The sequence below is a fragment of the Mauremys mutica genome, chromosome 9 (assembly GCF_020497125.1).
Source record: "Mauremys mutica isolate MM-2020 ecotype Southern chromosome 9, ASM2049712v1, whole genome shotgun sequence".
NCBI lineage: Eukaryota > Metazoa > Chordata > Testudines > Geoemydidae > Mauremys > Mauremys mutica.
In genome coordinates this window covers 17,214,002-17,229,210 of record NC_059080.1, presented here as the reverse complement: position 1 = coordinate 17,229,210, position 15,209 = coordinate 17,214,002, and the positions used below count along the sequence as shown (strand labels likewise).

Sequence of the window (15,209 nt, the reverse complement as noted above, 5' to 3'; positions counted from 1 at the left end):
GCATCAGAGGATGCAGAGAGGACTCAATTCGTTCACAATAATCAGGAGATCTCCAGGCAAAATTCGTTGTTCGTGGGAGGGGAGTTTAAAAACGGGGGTACGCTCAAAAACAAACGAGAGCGGGGAGAGGGCCTCCCAAAGACCCCTAGCTGATCAGACCAGGTGGCAAAGCAAGGACCTTCTCCGAGGTCTGCTTAGAAAATGTCTGGTTATATAGGCAGACTTAGGCAGTTTCCCGCCAGTAACTTTGATTGGTCCCCCTTGTTAGAGGGGAGGAGAGAAAGCAGGGAAAAGTCTTCAGGTGGGCACAGACATGTCCGGGCTAGTCCTAAGTCACAGGCATGACTTACATGCTCAGCTGTGTGGCCATATAAGGTCTTGCATTCTTGGGCAGTGCCCCCTACACCGAGCCCAGGTCTGAACAAAGGAGGCAGAGGCCCACCCCCACCTGAGCAGAGCAATGGCTCCGGTTAGTCTGCAAAGGCCATTCCACTGAGCAGGGCCAGGCTATGACTCCTGCTAGCCCCATGGCCGGGAGGGGCGGCCACACAGAGAGGAAAACAAAAAAGGAATGCAGCAGGGAGGCAGCTGTAACAGACAGGCAGAAATTGATGTTGATTAGATGTCTCATCTGAAATGCAACACCTACCTAGCATTGGACACCAGTGATAGCCAGGGGCGGCTCTAGGAATTGCGCCGCCCCAAGCACGGTGGCATGCCGCGGGGGGCCGGGGGGCGCTCTGGCGGTCGCCGGTCCCGCGGCTCCGGTGGACCTCCTGCAGACGTGCCTGCAAAGGGTCCGCTGGTCCCGCGGCTCCAGTGGACCTCCCCCATGCCTGCGGGAGGTCCACCGGAGCCGCGGGACCAGCGGACCCTCCGCAGGCACGTCTGCGGGAGGTCCACCGGAGCCGCGGGACCAGCGGACCCTCTGCAGGCATGCCTGCAGGAGGTCTGCCGGAGCCGCCTGCAGCCCTCCCGCGGCATGCCGCCCCAAGCGCACACTTGGCGCGCTGGGGTCTGGAGTCGGCCCTGGTGATAGCAAAGTCTTGTTATGAAGTTAGAATTTAGAGAACCTGATTTTCAGAAATTCTGAGCACAAACAGTTAAAATGAGACCCTATAATTTTCTGACCCAGTGGGGAGAGTCACCCAGTGAGCCATAGTGACACAGAAATTACTGTGACTTCTTGATAGTAGAAAGGGCCTTCCTGTCTCTCTCTCTCATATTTTTTTTTTATTCCTAGTACTCAGCAGTGACCTGTGATTGGTTGCAAAAGTTCTGTAAAAGGGCCAGTAGCTTGCTCCATAGGATATTGCCACTCATGCCTTGACCTCACAAGGGATATGGGGAGATTATAACAGCAGTATCCTATAGTACACTGTAATGGCCATAGCATTGCAAAGCAGAATTGTTAGTTCATGCCCAACCCTTAGATAACAGACGCATGATGGTATGGTCTGTGGTCTGTGATATGATCTAACATGATTTTCACACTTACCATTTAAGGTGAGAGGGGAAAAGATGGGCCAATGGGTGAACCAGGATACCCAGGAACCGCTGGCATGGATGGGCCTAAAGGTATCCCAGGTGACCTGGGCCGAGAAGGACCACCAGGTATGGCAGTGAGCATAGCATCTAACCAGTGAGGTTTGTAGGATGGCCAAAGATATACTGTTGTGTTGTTTTAGTTTTTGTTCTTGTGTTGCTTGTGATAAGGCTGCCTCATCTTAATAGAGAAATAAACAGAAAAGACCTTTTGTAACAGACACAATGTCATCTGGCACTCTGTATTTTCTTCTATTCTTGGTCTGAAAGGCGGGACCGCATTCTGTAGTGATAAACCTAGAGGCAGATCCTGCATTGTGACGCCTGGGTAACATAGCACAAAAGATGTAGCCAAAGGGAAAGGGGAGGAGGAAAGCTGAGTTTCAGCCACCTCTGCACCTCCTGAATCCTGGGCTGCTACTGGGGTTCGAATGATCCCTGATCTGAGTTACAGACGGTAATTTACAGCAGGCTCTCCATGGCTGGTTCTCCAGCCATTGTCATGATTAACGATATATATAATCAGTGTATATATCTCTGAATTATTCACCCAAGTCTATAATCTGGGCAGATGATGAAAAATACATTTGTTGAATAATTTATATGAGAGAAAATAGTGAAATTAATCAGCTAAATATTATACAGCTAGTTGTGATAATAGAGAGGGTGCTTTTGGGGTTTGCTTTGTCTAGATAGCAGTTTGCTCATCCAGCACTTCTACTTGTCATTGCCATGAGCAGGTGAAAGACAGCAAATGGTAAAACAGAGTTGTCCAATGCTTGCGCTCAACAGTGCAGGTGCATGTGTGAAAGTCCATCCCTTGTCATTTTGTCGCTTGTTTTCAGGCCTCCCTGGGATTGCTGGGTTGCGAGGAAATGCAGGTCTCCCAGGTTCTCCGGGGCAGCCTGGACCTTTAGGATTCATCGGGCTCCCTGGGAGAGCAGGGCCAAAAGGTGCATCTTTCTTTTAACTTTCCAGCTGGGGAAAAAGTCAAATCAATAAGCTAGTGTCTTGGCTGGGCAGGATATAGCAGACAGCACAGTTGTAGTCTACTGTGCTTGGGCCGGTGTGCATTAGTAACTGCAGCTCATTTCTTGGTGGTGTCAGTGTTGGCTCCAGCTGTTCAAAACCATAAAAATGATGTCTGAAAAGGGAGAGGCTCTTACCTGATTTTTGAGGTTTGGGTCATGGTAAAACTATAATAGCAAGCTCCTGTGGGAAAAGCTCTTCTTCTTGCATTAATGTGGGGTGTCTAGAGGAAAATCTTACTTGCATTGGTCTCCAGAAGCACTAAACACATGCACAGAGTCTCCTTGTCTTGTACATTTCCTTCAGATTAGGTGCTTCTTGTATGCTGCAAGCTATTGATTGTCCATTCAAGCTTCTATAATGTCTCCTCAGGATTCCCTGGATTTCCTGGTTTAAATGGTCTGAACGGCTTGCCGGGCACAAAAGGGTCACCTGGAACACCAGGTAAAAAAACTGCTGCTGTGCTATATTTAGAGGGTGGAGTTTGAGTGACGACGTAGTTCATCACAAAATGGCTCCATTTTAGTCATGTTCTGGCTTTAATAGAAAAGCAAGGAACCCACATTGTGCATCTAGCATCTGTATTCTTACTAAATCTGTGGGACCAAATTCTGCTTCAATAATGAAGCATTAGCACTGAATTCAATGGGGTTTCACACAGGAAAACGAGAGCAGGATGTTTTCTGCAGGTGCCATTGGGGTTGTAGGTTCTGCCTCAACACCTGAACCAGCCTGTAGCCACTAGGAAGTTAATTTGATGAAAGTATAGGCCTGCTTTATCTCTCATTTCCGTTACTCTGATTTCACCCAGACGACAATTGGCTGTTTGGTTAGGTTTTGGCTTAAAGATGACATGTTGCCACATAGATCTCAATTACACTGGGCCTGTGCTTGTAGCTGTCGTTCATGAGAGTAGTATCACTGAGGTCTGTGGGCTTCCTCAGACGAGTAAGAGCACTGGGCCTTTAGGCTGCATTTAGGAATGTTCTGCTGGATTTTCATATTTTGATGGTAATTTTAATAGTTCTTTTTTTCTCAACAATGTTTTGACAAATCCAAAGAGGTGGGGAAAAACATTTGGAGAGAGAGGTATATCTAGTCAGAATCATTCTCAAAGTCTGAACGTTTTAAAAATGGTAACAGAAATGTCAGATTTGTAAACTTTAAATTGTAACTGGATAAATGAAAGAAACACAGGTGTTACTGGTCGCAAACAGTATTAAAACTGAACATAAAAATTCTAGTTTGTAAAAAATCTCTGTAGTGCTCTCCATGTTTTCTGGATTTCAAAGTCTTTATTTTTGGGAAATAAAGACAATTGCCATATTTTCTGAAGCACTGAAATGATTTGCATTTGTTTTCTGATTTTCGTGTCTGAGAGAATGGAAAGACTATATGGTATTGGCTCTTGCCAACACACCATGGGAAGCATCTCCCAGAGCCCTGCCTCTATCCTGCAGCACCTCATGCTTCACTCCAAATCTTCTTGAGTAGTGGATGCTGATTGACCCCTCCATCTTGGAAACCAAAGTCTTTTGAACAGTGGGTTCAACTCTTGTATTGTGTCTCCTGAGAGGAGTGGCACAGAAGACACAATCCAGGGAGATTGGAGGCAAAATTGACTTTCCCAAGCTGACTATGGGCTTTGCTGAAACCCAGAATCCCTGCTGCACCAAGCACTATGGGCACATCCTTACACCAGGGCTCATGAAAGGGCTATGCTGCTCTTAGGCTGGGAGAATTCTTCCCCAGCCCCTTGGGTCATCTTTACATCCACTGTGCACCACCAGAGCAGCATATAAGGGACTGGAGTTGGGACCAGATTCAGCCCCAGTGACTTCTCCGAACTCCAGGCAGCCAAGGGGTGGGTGGCTAACACTGTATATTGACTGAACATGCAAACGGACTTACAGCAAAGCAGCTGTAAAAGGCTCCTCTGTCCTCTTTAAACATGTTTGATTAGGTCTGAGTGAAGCTGGACTGAACGGCCCTGCAGGGCTTCCAGGTCCTAAGGGTGAAGAAGGTTCCCCGGGCTTTGGCCTAGGAGCCCCAGGACTCCCTGGGCAGAAAGGATCATCAGGAGACACAGGTAAATAGTAATGACTGTAGAAGCAGATGAATTGTATTGACTAATAGAATGTACCTAGACTTGGGGCAGCTGGGACATATGTAGGGTCAGTGTAGTTTAATAATGGAAATTCACAGTCATAAAGATGTGAAGGGGTCACTGGTTTGTAGATGTGTAAACACAAAGTGAAGGTATGGCATGGTCTAATATATGACAAATGACTGAGTGAATAGTTTGTACTAGTTTTATAGCTCTCTCAGGGTGCTCTCACTTAATGAGAAAGGGGATTTGTTCCTTCCCTGGAAGGGGATGGGGTGTTGTTTGGAATAACATCCCATACCCCTTAATTCTACCCATATTGATGTTACACTGTCCACGTGAATCATCCCTGATGATCACAATAGGGATACATCCATTTCCTGTTTTTTTTCAATATTCATCTGTAATTCTAGGTCCTCCAGGTACTATGGGGCTGCCTGGTTTACCAGGGCCTCCTGGCATCTCTCTTCCTTCAAATATACCTGGGAGACGTGGTGATCCTGGCCGTCCTGGAGTGGATGGGAATCCAGGTATGGAGATAAGAGGCTCATTTGTGTTATATGCTCTAGCAGTGGAAATAGCAAGGTTGACTGCCCTTCATTTCCTGTGAACAGCTGAGAAGGGGAAATTGACTGACTACTCATAAAATCCAATCTAATCTGGTGTTTAGAGCAGGGATTGGGAATCAAGAGGTCTGGGTTCTCTGGTCTTTGCTCTGCCACTGACCTGGAGTAAATGGTTTTATTGCTATGCCTCAGTTTTCCCCGATGTAAAATGGGGATAATAATACTGTGCTTATCCAACTTAGTAAATGCTTTGAGCTCCTGGGCTGAAAGGTGTCAATATAAGTGCAAAATAATGATTTCTCATTAATCACTAGTATGATTTAATTATTTTATTGAGATTTCATCATCATTCCTGTTGTTACTTTTTTATTTGTACTGCAGTAGTGCCCGGGAGCCCCACTCATGGACCAGGGCCTCGCTGTGCTCGGTGCTGTACAACCACAGAACAAACAGATGGTCCCTGCCCCAAAGAGCATCATTGTACATGCTCTGATAAATCACAGTGCAGCGTGACTCACCAGCGCTCGCCGTGTGAAGGGATGTGAACGCCCTTCGCTGGCAGTTGGGGAACCAAAAGAAATAGAGATTTGACCTAGAACACAATAGTTTGTAGCAAATCCTCCTCCTGGCCTGCTGAGCTGACCGTTATGAAGGGGAAATGATATTTTTGATATCCATAGGACGTCCCTCACCCTGGAAACCTTGCTCCCATGCAGCCAAGAATGAAGGAATGAGAATGCCATAGGTGGCCAGCTGAGGATAATGGCAGCATTCCGGCTGTTACAAAAACTGATTTTTCTCACCCATTTTGTTCCTAGGCCCCCCAGGCCCTCCAGGTCCTCGAGGGCTCTCTGGCCCAGCCTCCAATCAAGGTGATACTGGCCTTCCAGGTCGCCCTGGAGTTCCTGGTTTGCCAGGCATAAAGGGTGACATGGGACTCCCCGGTCCACCTGGAATTCCAGGAGCTTCAGGACTCAAAGGTATTTTCGTACAGTGTTTTCAAGCTGTCCCCTGGGAGTATAAAGAGCTGTCACATGTTGTGAGCATGATAGCTGTGACATCAGCTCTGATGTAGGTGTGTGGCACTCTGGGATTTGTTTTCTGTTCCGTGAACGCTGAAGGTAGGTTTCTCCAAAGCACTCCATTTTCGCCTACAGTGATGGAGCAACATTAGGCCAGCCTGCCCTGAGCACTCTTGAAAATCCCACCTTGCATTTTTTCACTTCTCTTCGTTAATTTAGGTAACGGCTGCCCACAGACAGGAACACTGTGCTTGTTGTTTGCTGCTGCTGGCTGGGATTGCCTATCCCCAGATCCATGTACAGATCTCCCCTCTTCTGTGGGCCAGGAAAAGCTGCTGCCACAGCTCTCTCCTACCCATCCACACATCCTCTGGGCCTCGCCTCGGCCACACCATGGACTTGGGGATCCATGAGGGGCCAGGGACAGAGTGGTCTGTGGGGAGTCACTCTGTACAGGCAGGGCCAGTGGGGGGGCACATCACCCATCCTCTGGTCCTCCCCAGTAGGAAGTGTGGTTCTACAGAGCTTGGGAGCCAGGCGAGGAAGGACGCTGGACATCAAAGCTGCTGTGAGGGCACAAGGCCTCTGGCAGGTTCCCTGGGTTTGTGGGTGGGTTCCAGAACCTTTTTGTGAGGACAAACCCTGCCCCCTGGCGGGGGTCAGTGGGGAGGAATTTCACATGGGGAAGATACCTCCTCCCCAGAACCCCCTCCCAGGGGTTTTTCCACAAGAGGGAATGGTGTTTGTAATGATTTCAGATTAAGTGCAAGATTCCCTGCTAATAATGTTACAGTGGAGGCTCTCACAAAGCTGCCCAGCCGATGTGTCAGTCGATTCTGGGAATCAGAATTGACACAAGGGTGTGACTATGTGGTTGAGAACCACACCTCTGCCACTGGTGCATCTGCCAGTGTTTCGCTCAGGTACAGAACCAGGGATTCATTTTCAAGGTCCGTTACTCTTTGCTCTGTATCATCTCAGGTGTGAAGGCTGAGCCAGGCTTTATGGGGATGCCAGGTAAAGATGGGCTTCCAGGGGACCCTGGAATTCCTGGGCTGAAAGGTGAAACTGGTAGCCGAGGTAAGCACAGGATGACCTGGAGAGCTGTACTGCACTTGCAAACGGCTTGTGGGGTGGAAGGTGGGGGAGCACAATTAGCAGGTTTCTGTTATTTTGTGTTTTGTTCCTTTTTTCCACCCAAGTATAAAGCCTGAGCTTTTTGGTGACTTTTAAATGGGGATGGGCATAAACCAGCAACTCAGCTCCAAACCCGCCCAGACGTTGGGGAACTTGGGAACCAGTCTGTGCAACTTTGTTACTTAAAATGTATCTTCTATAGTGTTTTCTCTGTGGAGACAACTGCTTGCAGAAATTGGAACTCTCTCTGTGTTGATCTTTCTATCAGTCTCTGTGTCTTTCCTGCTGGGGGGTGGGGGGAGGATTTCTGTTTCTCCCCCAGATCCCCAACAGCCTGTATTTGTAGCCAAAAAAATAAAAAAGGGGCTGGGACTTAGGGAAATTAGGGACTTTTAACAAGAGCTTGGGAAGTCATGGGAATATACCCAGTGCTATACAGGGATTCCTCAATTTGTTGAACTACATCCTTGTGTTAGTAGATCATCCTATCTGTGCACTTTATGTGGGGTACTTACGGTGCCATTTGTGATGTGTACAGGTTTCTCGGGCTCACCAGGCGCTCCAGGCCTAGTACCAAAACCAGAAGAAGTCATAGTTCCTCCAGGGCTACCTGGTCTGCCAGGAATTGATGGTGTCCCTGGCTATGCTGGAGATCGTGGATTTCAGGGACCAGATGGACAGCAAGGTAAAGAGCACTGAATCAAATAAGTGAAACTGAAACGCTGGACTTCTTGCATTCACAGGAAGCTGTTTTGTAAATTGTGCTGTCAATGTTCATATGCTTTTCTTTAGAAGCTTTGTAATGGGAAATGACCACAGTGTGTTTTTTTTTTAATTAGAACTGGCTAGAAATATTTTCTTGTACATTATGTTCATGGGATTTTATAGCCTCTTTTGCGTTAGGTTCATGGAATTGAAAGCAATAGTCATGATGCAGTTGGCATGATGGCAACGCAGATCTGGCAGCAGATCTAATCAGTCTGAGAATGATTCATCATGGAGAATTATAGGGATTGTGTCAACATGAAATACTGTAATGCTTTAGGAACCTAATTTTGCACTGTTGTAATTTTGCCATTGACTTCAGTGGATGCAGGATCAGGTCCTACATACCCACCACTGCAATGCTGAATGTTCCTTGTCATTTGGGAAAATAATTACAACTTAATGTTAAATATGAACACAATTTCTCACTGTGTGCAAGCTCTTGGAGAGACAGAATCCCAGCAGATGTCTGCTCTTTTCCCTGCACACTGGTCTAAAGCACAAGATGACAATATTAAACAGAGACCTCAAGTGCTAATCCCATTGAATTTTAGAGCAGGTGGGAGAGGGGAATTTAGATTCAAATCCATGGATCTAAACTTGCCATTATGTAACTTTGGATCATATGAGATCCAAAATTGAAGGAGGCCCATTTTCTGATTTGGATATGGCTGAAATCAATCAAGGATAGCTGCTTCTGTAAGGTTTTAACCCCAAAATGGTGGCAGTCAGTTCTGAGACCAGGTAATCTTTTCTCTGTTTACAATGGCAGAAATCTTGAGAGATCAGATGAAAATAATCACAAAATTTTACTGGATTCAGGTTTGGATATGATGCCAAGTGCTGCTTTGGCTTCAAACTCAAATCCACCGGAGCCTGAGCCTGACCCAGATCTGAACACTGCCTCTTCTGTTCATTTGTAATGCCTGAATGTGTTACACGCAGCAGGTCGTAGGTCATATTGAATCATGGTGCCAAGCTGTTTGTAACAAGAATTGTTAAGTTTAAGCCCTCAGCATTGCTAATCATGACACATCCCTCTGCTGATGCCAGGAGTGAAAGCTTTGATGTAAGAAGCAAATTAAATAATAATCATTACATTTAATTACAGGTCCAAAAGGTCTGTCAGGCAGATCAGGTCAGGTGGGACGTCCTGGTTTACCGGGGCCAGATGGCGCAGTTGGGGATCCAGGAACCCCAGGTATTCCAGGGCCACCAGGATTGGAAGGTAATTTTATTCTTTAATTTGTTCTTTGGATATTCTATGAGTGCTCAATCAGCAAGATTCCAGACTGGCCTCCTAATGCAGTGATGCTGCAAGGCCTGAGCCATCACAGACATTCCACATTATAGACTTAAAAAAGAAGGACCTGTGTGGTGCCCAGGATCTTGTGCCTTGTGTCTGCATTGACGTGAATTTCACCTTTAGTGAAACAGTTGGGAGTAAACTCACCCACTGCAGCATGCTCTAGAGTATGCAATTGCTATCTGTCACTACTGATGATTAGGCTACGATTTTGTCACAGAGGTCAAGGAATCCGTGACTTCCAAAGACTTCTGTAACTTCTGCCCACAGCGGCTGGGAGCTGTAGGGTTCCCCCCACAGTGGCCTGACAGCTGTTGGGTATGGGGGGCAGGGGCCCTCCGGAGCTCCAACCTGCTGAGCTTGTGCGAAGCAGGGGCTCCCTGAAGCTCCTGGCCACCCCGGGTGGTGGGAAGCCTGGAGCTCCAAGCCCCCACAGGTGGTGGGGGCCCCCAGATCTCTGAGCTGGGGCCCCCACAGCTGCCTAGTCACTGTTGGAGGTGTGGGGACTCCGCAGCTCCCCATTTTGTCAGGGATATTTTTAGTGAAAGTAACCGAGAGGTCAGGAGCTTCTGTGAATTTTTCTTAATTGCATATGACCTATCCGTGACTTTTACTGAAAATATCCATGATAAAAATCTTAGCCTTACTGAGGATTCATTGTATAGGATGATGGACACCTTTCTAGCTGTAGTACACAGGGAGTCATCAGGAGGGTTTGGAAGCACAGGAACAGGGCATTCACTGTAGAATTTGAAGAGGAGTGAGTCAGAGAGAAGAAATGTGGTTGGAGTGGGACGGTGAATGGGAGGTACATCCTGGTGCTTGACTGACAGTCAGAGTGTCTGGATTTTGTTCCTGGCTCTACCACAGACTAGCTCTGTAACCTGGGACAAGCTACTGAAGCTCTGTGCCATCAGAATAAAACACCACCACCTACGCACTAGTGTGGGGATTAACGCGTGCTGGAGGTCCTCACCCACAAGGGCAAGGCAGAATTACTGTAGTATGAACTACAGGTGCAAGTGCCTGCATACCACAGTGATTGGATGAGACAGAAAAATTAATGATATGGAAAAGTGAGTCAGTATCATAGGGTACTGACTGACTTTGAGAATCAGCCAGGCCTATTTGATCACATGGCAACCATCAATATTGAGCTTTACGTTGTCGTTTAGTTGTGACAGAAGTGACATAAATGCCCAAACACAAGGACGGATGCAGAAAGTCAGCTAACTCACTCGCCGTGTACTCGCAACTTGTGACTGACTTTTCTCTCCCAGGTGTCTCTGGAAAGCCAGGCCCATTTGGTTTGCCTGGAATGCCGGGTCGGGGTGTAGGCGTTGGATACACTTTGGTGAAGCACAGCCAGTCGGAGCAGATTCCGCCATGCCCCGTTGGAATGAATAAGCTCTGGGAGGGGTACAGCTTGCTGTATGTGGAGGGGCAGGAAAAGGCGCACAACCAGGATCTCGGTAAGTCAGAAAGACTCTGTCACAAATGAGGCAGGTCAAATTCCACTCCCCCATACACACTGCACAACTCCTACTGATTTCACTGGGCTTTGTCAGAGGTGTGAATCTGAGGTGGAATACAACACTGAGGGTGCAATGATACTTGCCACTTGCTTATCATCTGGGTCTGGTCTTTACTGGCGCTTGCCTTTTGGCAGCAGCTTAATGTGCCCTTTGTTCTCCTCTCCATTCCCACCCAGGTTTTGCTGGCTCCTGCTTGCCTCGCTTCAGCACCATGCCATTTATTTACTGCAACATCTATGAGGTGTGCTACTATGCCAGCCGAAATGACAAATCCTACTGGCTCTCCACCACTGCTCCCATCCCCATGATGCCAGTGAGCCGTCTGGAGATCCCGCAGTACATCAGTCGTTGCTCGGTGTGTGAAGCACCTTCCCAGGCTATTGCAGTACATAGCCAGGACATTACCATCCCGCAGTGCCCCGAGGGCTGGCGCAGCCTATGGATTGGATACTCTTTCCTAATGGTGAGAAAAATCGATTTGTTAATGCAAAGATGGTCACACTTGAGGTCTGAGGCTTGTTTTAATATTGGCAGTTCATCTTTGACTCAGCCACGAAGTTCGCTAGTTTTAACAGTTGCGTCCAAGAAACTGAAAGCTCCAGACCTAAAGAGTTCCTTGTGTATTACCAGCAGACCTAGTATAACCTCAGCCATTTTGTTGCCATTTAGCTGACTTCTCAAGTGTATTGATAAAGTTCGTGGTGGGGTGGAAGAAATAGAACACTTCCATAGTATCAAAGAGACTAATGGCCCTTAAGAATTGATTCCTTTAAACATCAAAAAGGCTAATTAACTATAGAGAGACAAGGTGAGTGAGATAATATCTTTTACTGGACCAACTTCTCTTGGTGTGAGAGAATGAGTTTGAGCTTATGCTCAGCTGTTCTTCAGCTCTTCCCAGACCTGTAAGCCCAAAGGCTTGTCTTTGTCACCACTGGAAGTTGATCCAATAAAAGATATTAGCTCACCCACCTTGTGTCTCTAATATCCTGGGACCAACATGGCCACCCCACTACAATTAAACTATAGCACAGATTTAACCCCTTCTCCCACACTTTTCCCAGAAATGTTCTACAAGAAGATTTCCTGGTAGCTCATTAAAGTGTGATTGCAAAATGATTCTAAAAATAGCAATATGAGATTCTTTATTGTCTCTGTTTTCAAATTTGCTCACTTTATAAGTGAAAAGCTGCTTTTTTATATTACCAGAATCCTATATTCAACCCGGGGTTTGCATTCTTGTGCTTCCCCCCTAACTCTAGGGTGACCAGATGTCCCGATTTTGTAGGGACAGTCCCGATTTTTGGGTCTTTTTCTTATATAGGTTCCTATTACCCCCCAGCCCCGTCCCGATTTTTCACACTGGCTGTCTGGTCACCCTACGTAACTCCGACCCAAGTGATATGTAGCTACAGGTGTCATGGAGGAGCAATCTAGATTTCCCCATTTTGTTCACTGCAACAAATGTATCCCATGAGTGCCTATTTCCTTCTTTTGGAGCTCAGTTAAATAACCACATTCATTCTAGCACACTGCAGCTGGCGCAGAAGGCGGAGGTCAGTCCCTTGTGTCACCCGGCTCTTGTCTTGAGGATTTCCGTGCTACTCCTTTCATTGAATGCAACGGTGCCAGAGGAACCTGCCATTACTTTGCAAACAAATACAGCTTCTGGCTGACGACAGTCGAACGCACGCAGCAGTTTGTCAGTGCTCCTCCCTCAGAAACTCTGAAAGCAGGACAGCTCCGAACACGAGTCAGCCGTTGCCAAGTGTGCATGAAGAACTTGTAGCAAAAACAACCCAAATAAAACTTTGCTACCTAAGCGTTTAAACCTCAGTGATTGGAAGAAGAAATATAAACACAAGCCCATTCTGCTGGTGGGTTGTAACAGCCAGAACACTACTGAAATTATGTTTTAGATCCATAAGAAACGTGACTTCACACAGAAGGAAGGAGGGACAGACTAATGCTCTGAAACCTCTGACTGTTTTGTGGAACATGGTGCTACACTTTTGCTTCTCTGTTTGTTTTCCTATTCATGGCTACCTCAGAAAGTCTCTGTGCCTTTCTCATTCAGATTGCAGAGTGACAAGCACTCCATATTATATCACCCATCCCTTTTATGCATTCATCTCTAGCCAACGATAGATTTTCTTAAATAAGTTGGTGCTTCACTGATGAGTTGTCTTTGCACAAAGCATTTGGCATGGCCTAGGGGAATAAGCCTTGATTAGATGAGAAAATATGTAAGGAAGTGGATTTTCGATAGGAAAGGAACTTAACTCTAAACTAATTAAAACAAATCACTGCAGCAGGTGCTCAGAGTATTAAGCATTCAAGACTGAAAACTGGCTTACCTGGGAAGTTCTTAAAGATGAGCTCATTTTGTTTTGCTTTTTAAAGCAGTTGGCAAAATCTTTGGTTTCAGTGATGCACAAGCAACTTGGAGCCAAATTCAGACCAGCTGTGATTTCCCCAGTGAAAAATGTGGATTTCTACTTGAACTTAAAGCCATTTTCATTATTCAGCACAGCTTTCTCTCTATTGAAATGTGTTCTGTGTAAGGACACAATTCAAGGTTTGTCATTACCTTTTGCACTCTAGCAATTTGTGACCCCCCAGAATAATTTCATTAGTACATACTGTGGCAGAGCGCCGACTTTGTCTCCGTGGGTCCCGTGCTTCCAGGCAGTTTATGCCAGCTTCAGAGGCTCACTGAGACCCTCCACGTAGCCCTTCTCTCTCTAGGGCCAGGGTTACAGTCTACTGAGCCCTTTTCATCATAAGCCAGCAAGGAGGTTGGTGAGAGAACTCCCACAGTCTCTGTCCCTACGGGCTTATTCAAGAACAGTTTAGCCTCCTGTCCTGACAGGGGCCTGTCTTCCCTTCCCAGGAAGTGTTTCTGTAGTGGTGAGTTTGGGGGGGAACCCAGGTCCGCCCTCTACTCTGGGTTCCGGCCCAGGGACCCTAGTGGCAGCAGCTGTTGGCAGCTGACCTTTCATCACCAGAACTGCTACATTTCCCTGGGCCACTTCCTCACAGCTCTCCCGCTTCTCTCTCTTACCTTAGGGCTCCCTTCCAGTGGCTTGAGAGTATCTTCATTAGCCAGCCCTTCAGCCTCACTTCCTTTCCCCCAGCCTGACAGGAGTGAGCCCTGTTACAGTATCAGAGGGGCCTTAATTAGAGTCAGGTGTTCACATTAGCTTAACGGCCTCACCTGACTCTTTGCAGGTTAGCGTCAGGCATCCACTCTAGCCTGGAGCAGCCCCTGCTCTGGTCAGTCAGGGAACAGAAAACTGCTTATCCAGTGGCCAGTATATCTGTCTTCTACTACTCTGCTGTACCCAACTGGCCTGGGTCTATCACAGTACATATGAAATCATATTTTTGAGGTAGCCTTGGAACAGTTTTTTTGTAAGTATTTGAATTATGTATATTTTAAAATGTAGACGCCTTATTATTTAGCATTCAAGTGTATGGAAACACAGAAGCAAGCAGTTGTTGGATGTACATTTTTTTTACTGCTAAAATAACCTGTATTGTATTCCTCATCCTCTTGGCTTTATTTCTACTAGTTAAAAAACCCATTACTGTATTTCTAATGCACTGTTAAATATTCACACAGTTCCTTCAGGTTATAATTACAATCAGTGGTACTCAATTTCTGTTTTCCTGTATATTCTAAGGGAAAGCCATAAATACAATATGTCCATGTTGAGAATTAACTAAGGCTAAAGCTATTAATTTCAGCTTCTTTCTACAGTGAGGTTGGTGCCACCCACAGGTATCAGCATTTTAGAGGATCTGAAGTGAGGGCCTTGTAAATTCAATTTTTTTTTTTAATTGAAAGACAAAACTCTACAGAAAGTTGCTACTGATTCAGGACAAAGACTTAATCACTCTTCTTTATTACTGACTTAGTCTAGCAGGGTACTTAGAACGCTGGCCTTGATCCACTAAAGCACATGGTTGAATTTAAGTACACAGGTAGGCCCATTGATTTGAATAGGGCTACTCACAAGCTTAAGAGTTTTGCTGGATCATGGTCAGGGTACCGCGGACCCTTGCATGGTTGAGCCCAATTGGAGCTGAGCTAATAACCTGCAGTCAACAATTTATTCTTTGATGTAACCTCTTTCTGCTTGCAAAATATCAATCACAACTTTGAATTATTCAACAAACATCTTGTTTTTTCAC

At 46.3% G+C, this 15,209-nt stretch overlaps 1 protein-coding gene across 3 annotated transcripts in view; it reads left to right on the top strand.

Moving 5' to 3' along the window:
- COL4A6 (collagen type IV alpha 6 chain) overlaps positions 1–15,209 on the top strand; it is a 214,516-nt gene that overhangs the window by 183,113 nt on the left and 16,194 nt on the right. For 2 of the 3 annotated variants that reach the window (XM_045030254.1, XM_045030255.1), the window contains exons 35-46: positions 1,507–1,614; positions 2,391–2,498; positions 2,947–3,018; positions 4,538–4,663; positions 5,095–5,211; positions 6,066–6,227; positions 7,251–7,349; positions 7,945–8,091; positions 9,283–9,399; positions 10,758–10,949; positions 11,189–11,475; positions 12,541–13,856. In XM_045030254.1, coding sequence (XP_044886189.1) covers positions 1,507–1,614; positions 2,391–2,498; positions 2,947–3,018; positions 4,538–4,663; positions 5,095–5,211; positions 6,066–6,227; positions 7,251–7,349; positions 7,945–8,091; positions 9,283–9,399; positions 10,758–10,949; positions 11,189–11,475; positions 12,541–12,801 — 1,796 coding nt within the window. In that variant the 3' untranslated portion in view covers positions 12,802–13,856. Of the gene's footprint in view, positions 1–1,506; positions 1,615–2,390; positions 2,499–2,946; positions 3,019–4,537; positions 4,664–5,094; positions 5,212–6,065; positions 6,228–7,250; positions 7,350–7,944; positions 8,092–9,282; positions 9,400–10,757; positions 10,950–11,188; positions 11,476–12,540; positions 13,857–15,209 lie in introns of those variants that run through there. The other variant, XM_045030256.1, reaches the window with a different exon arrangement.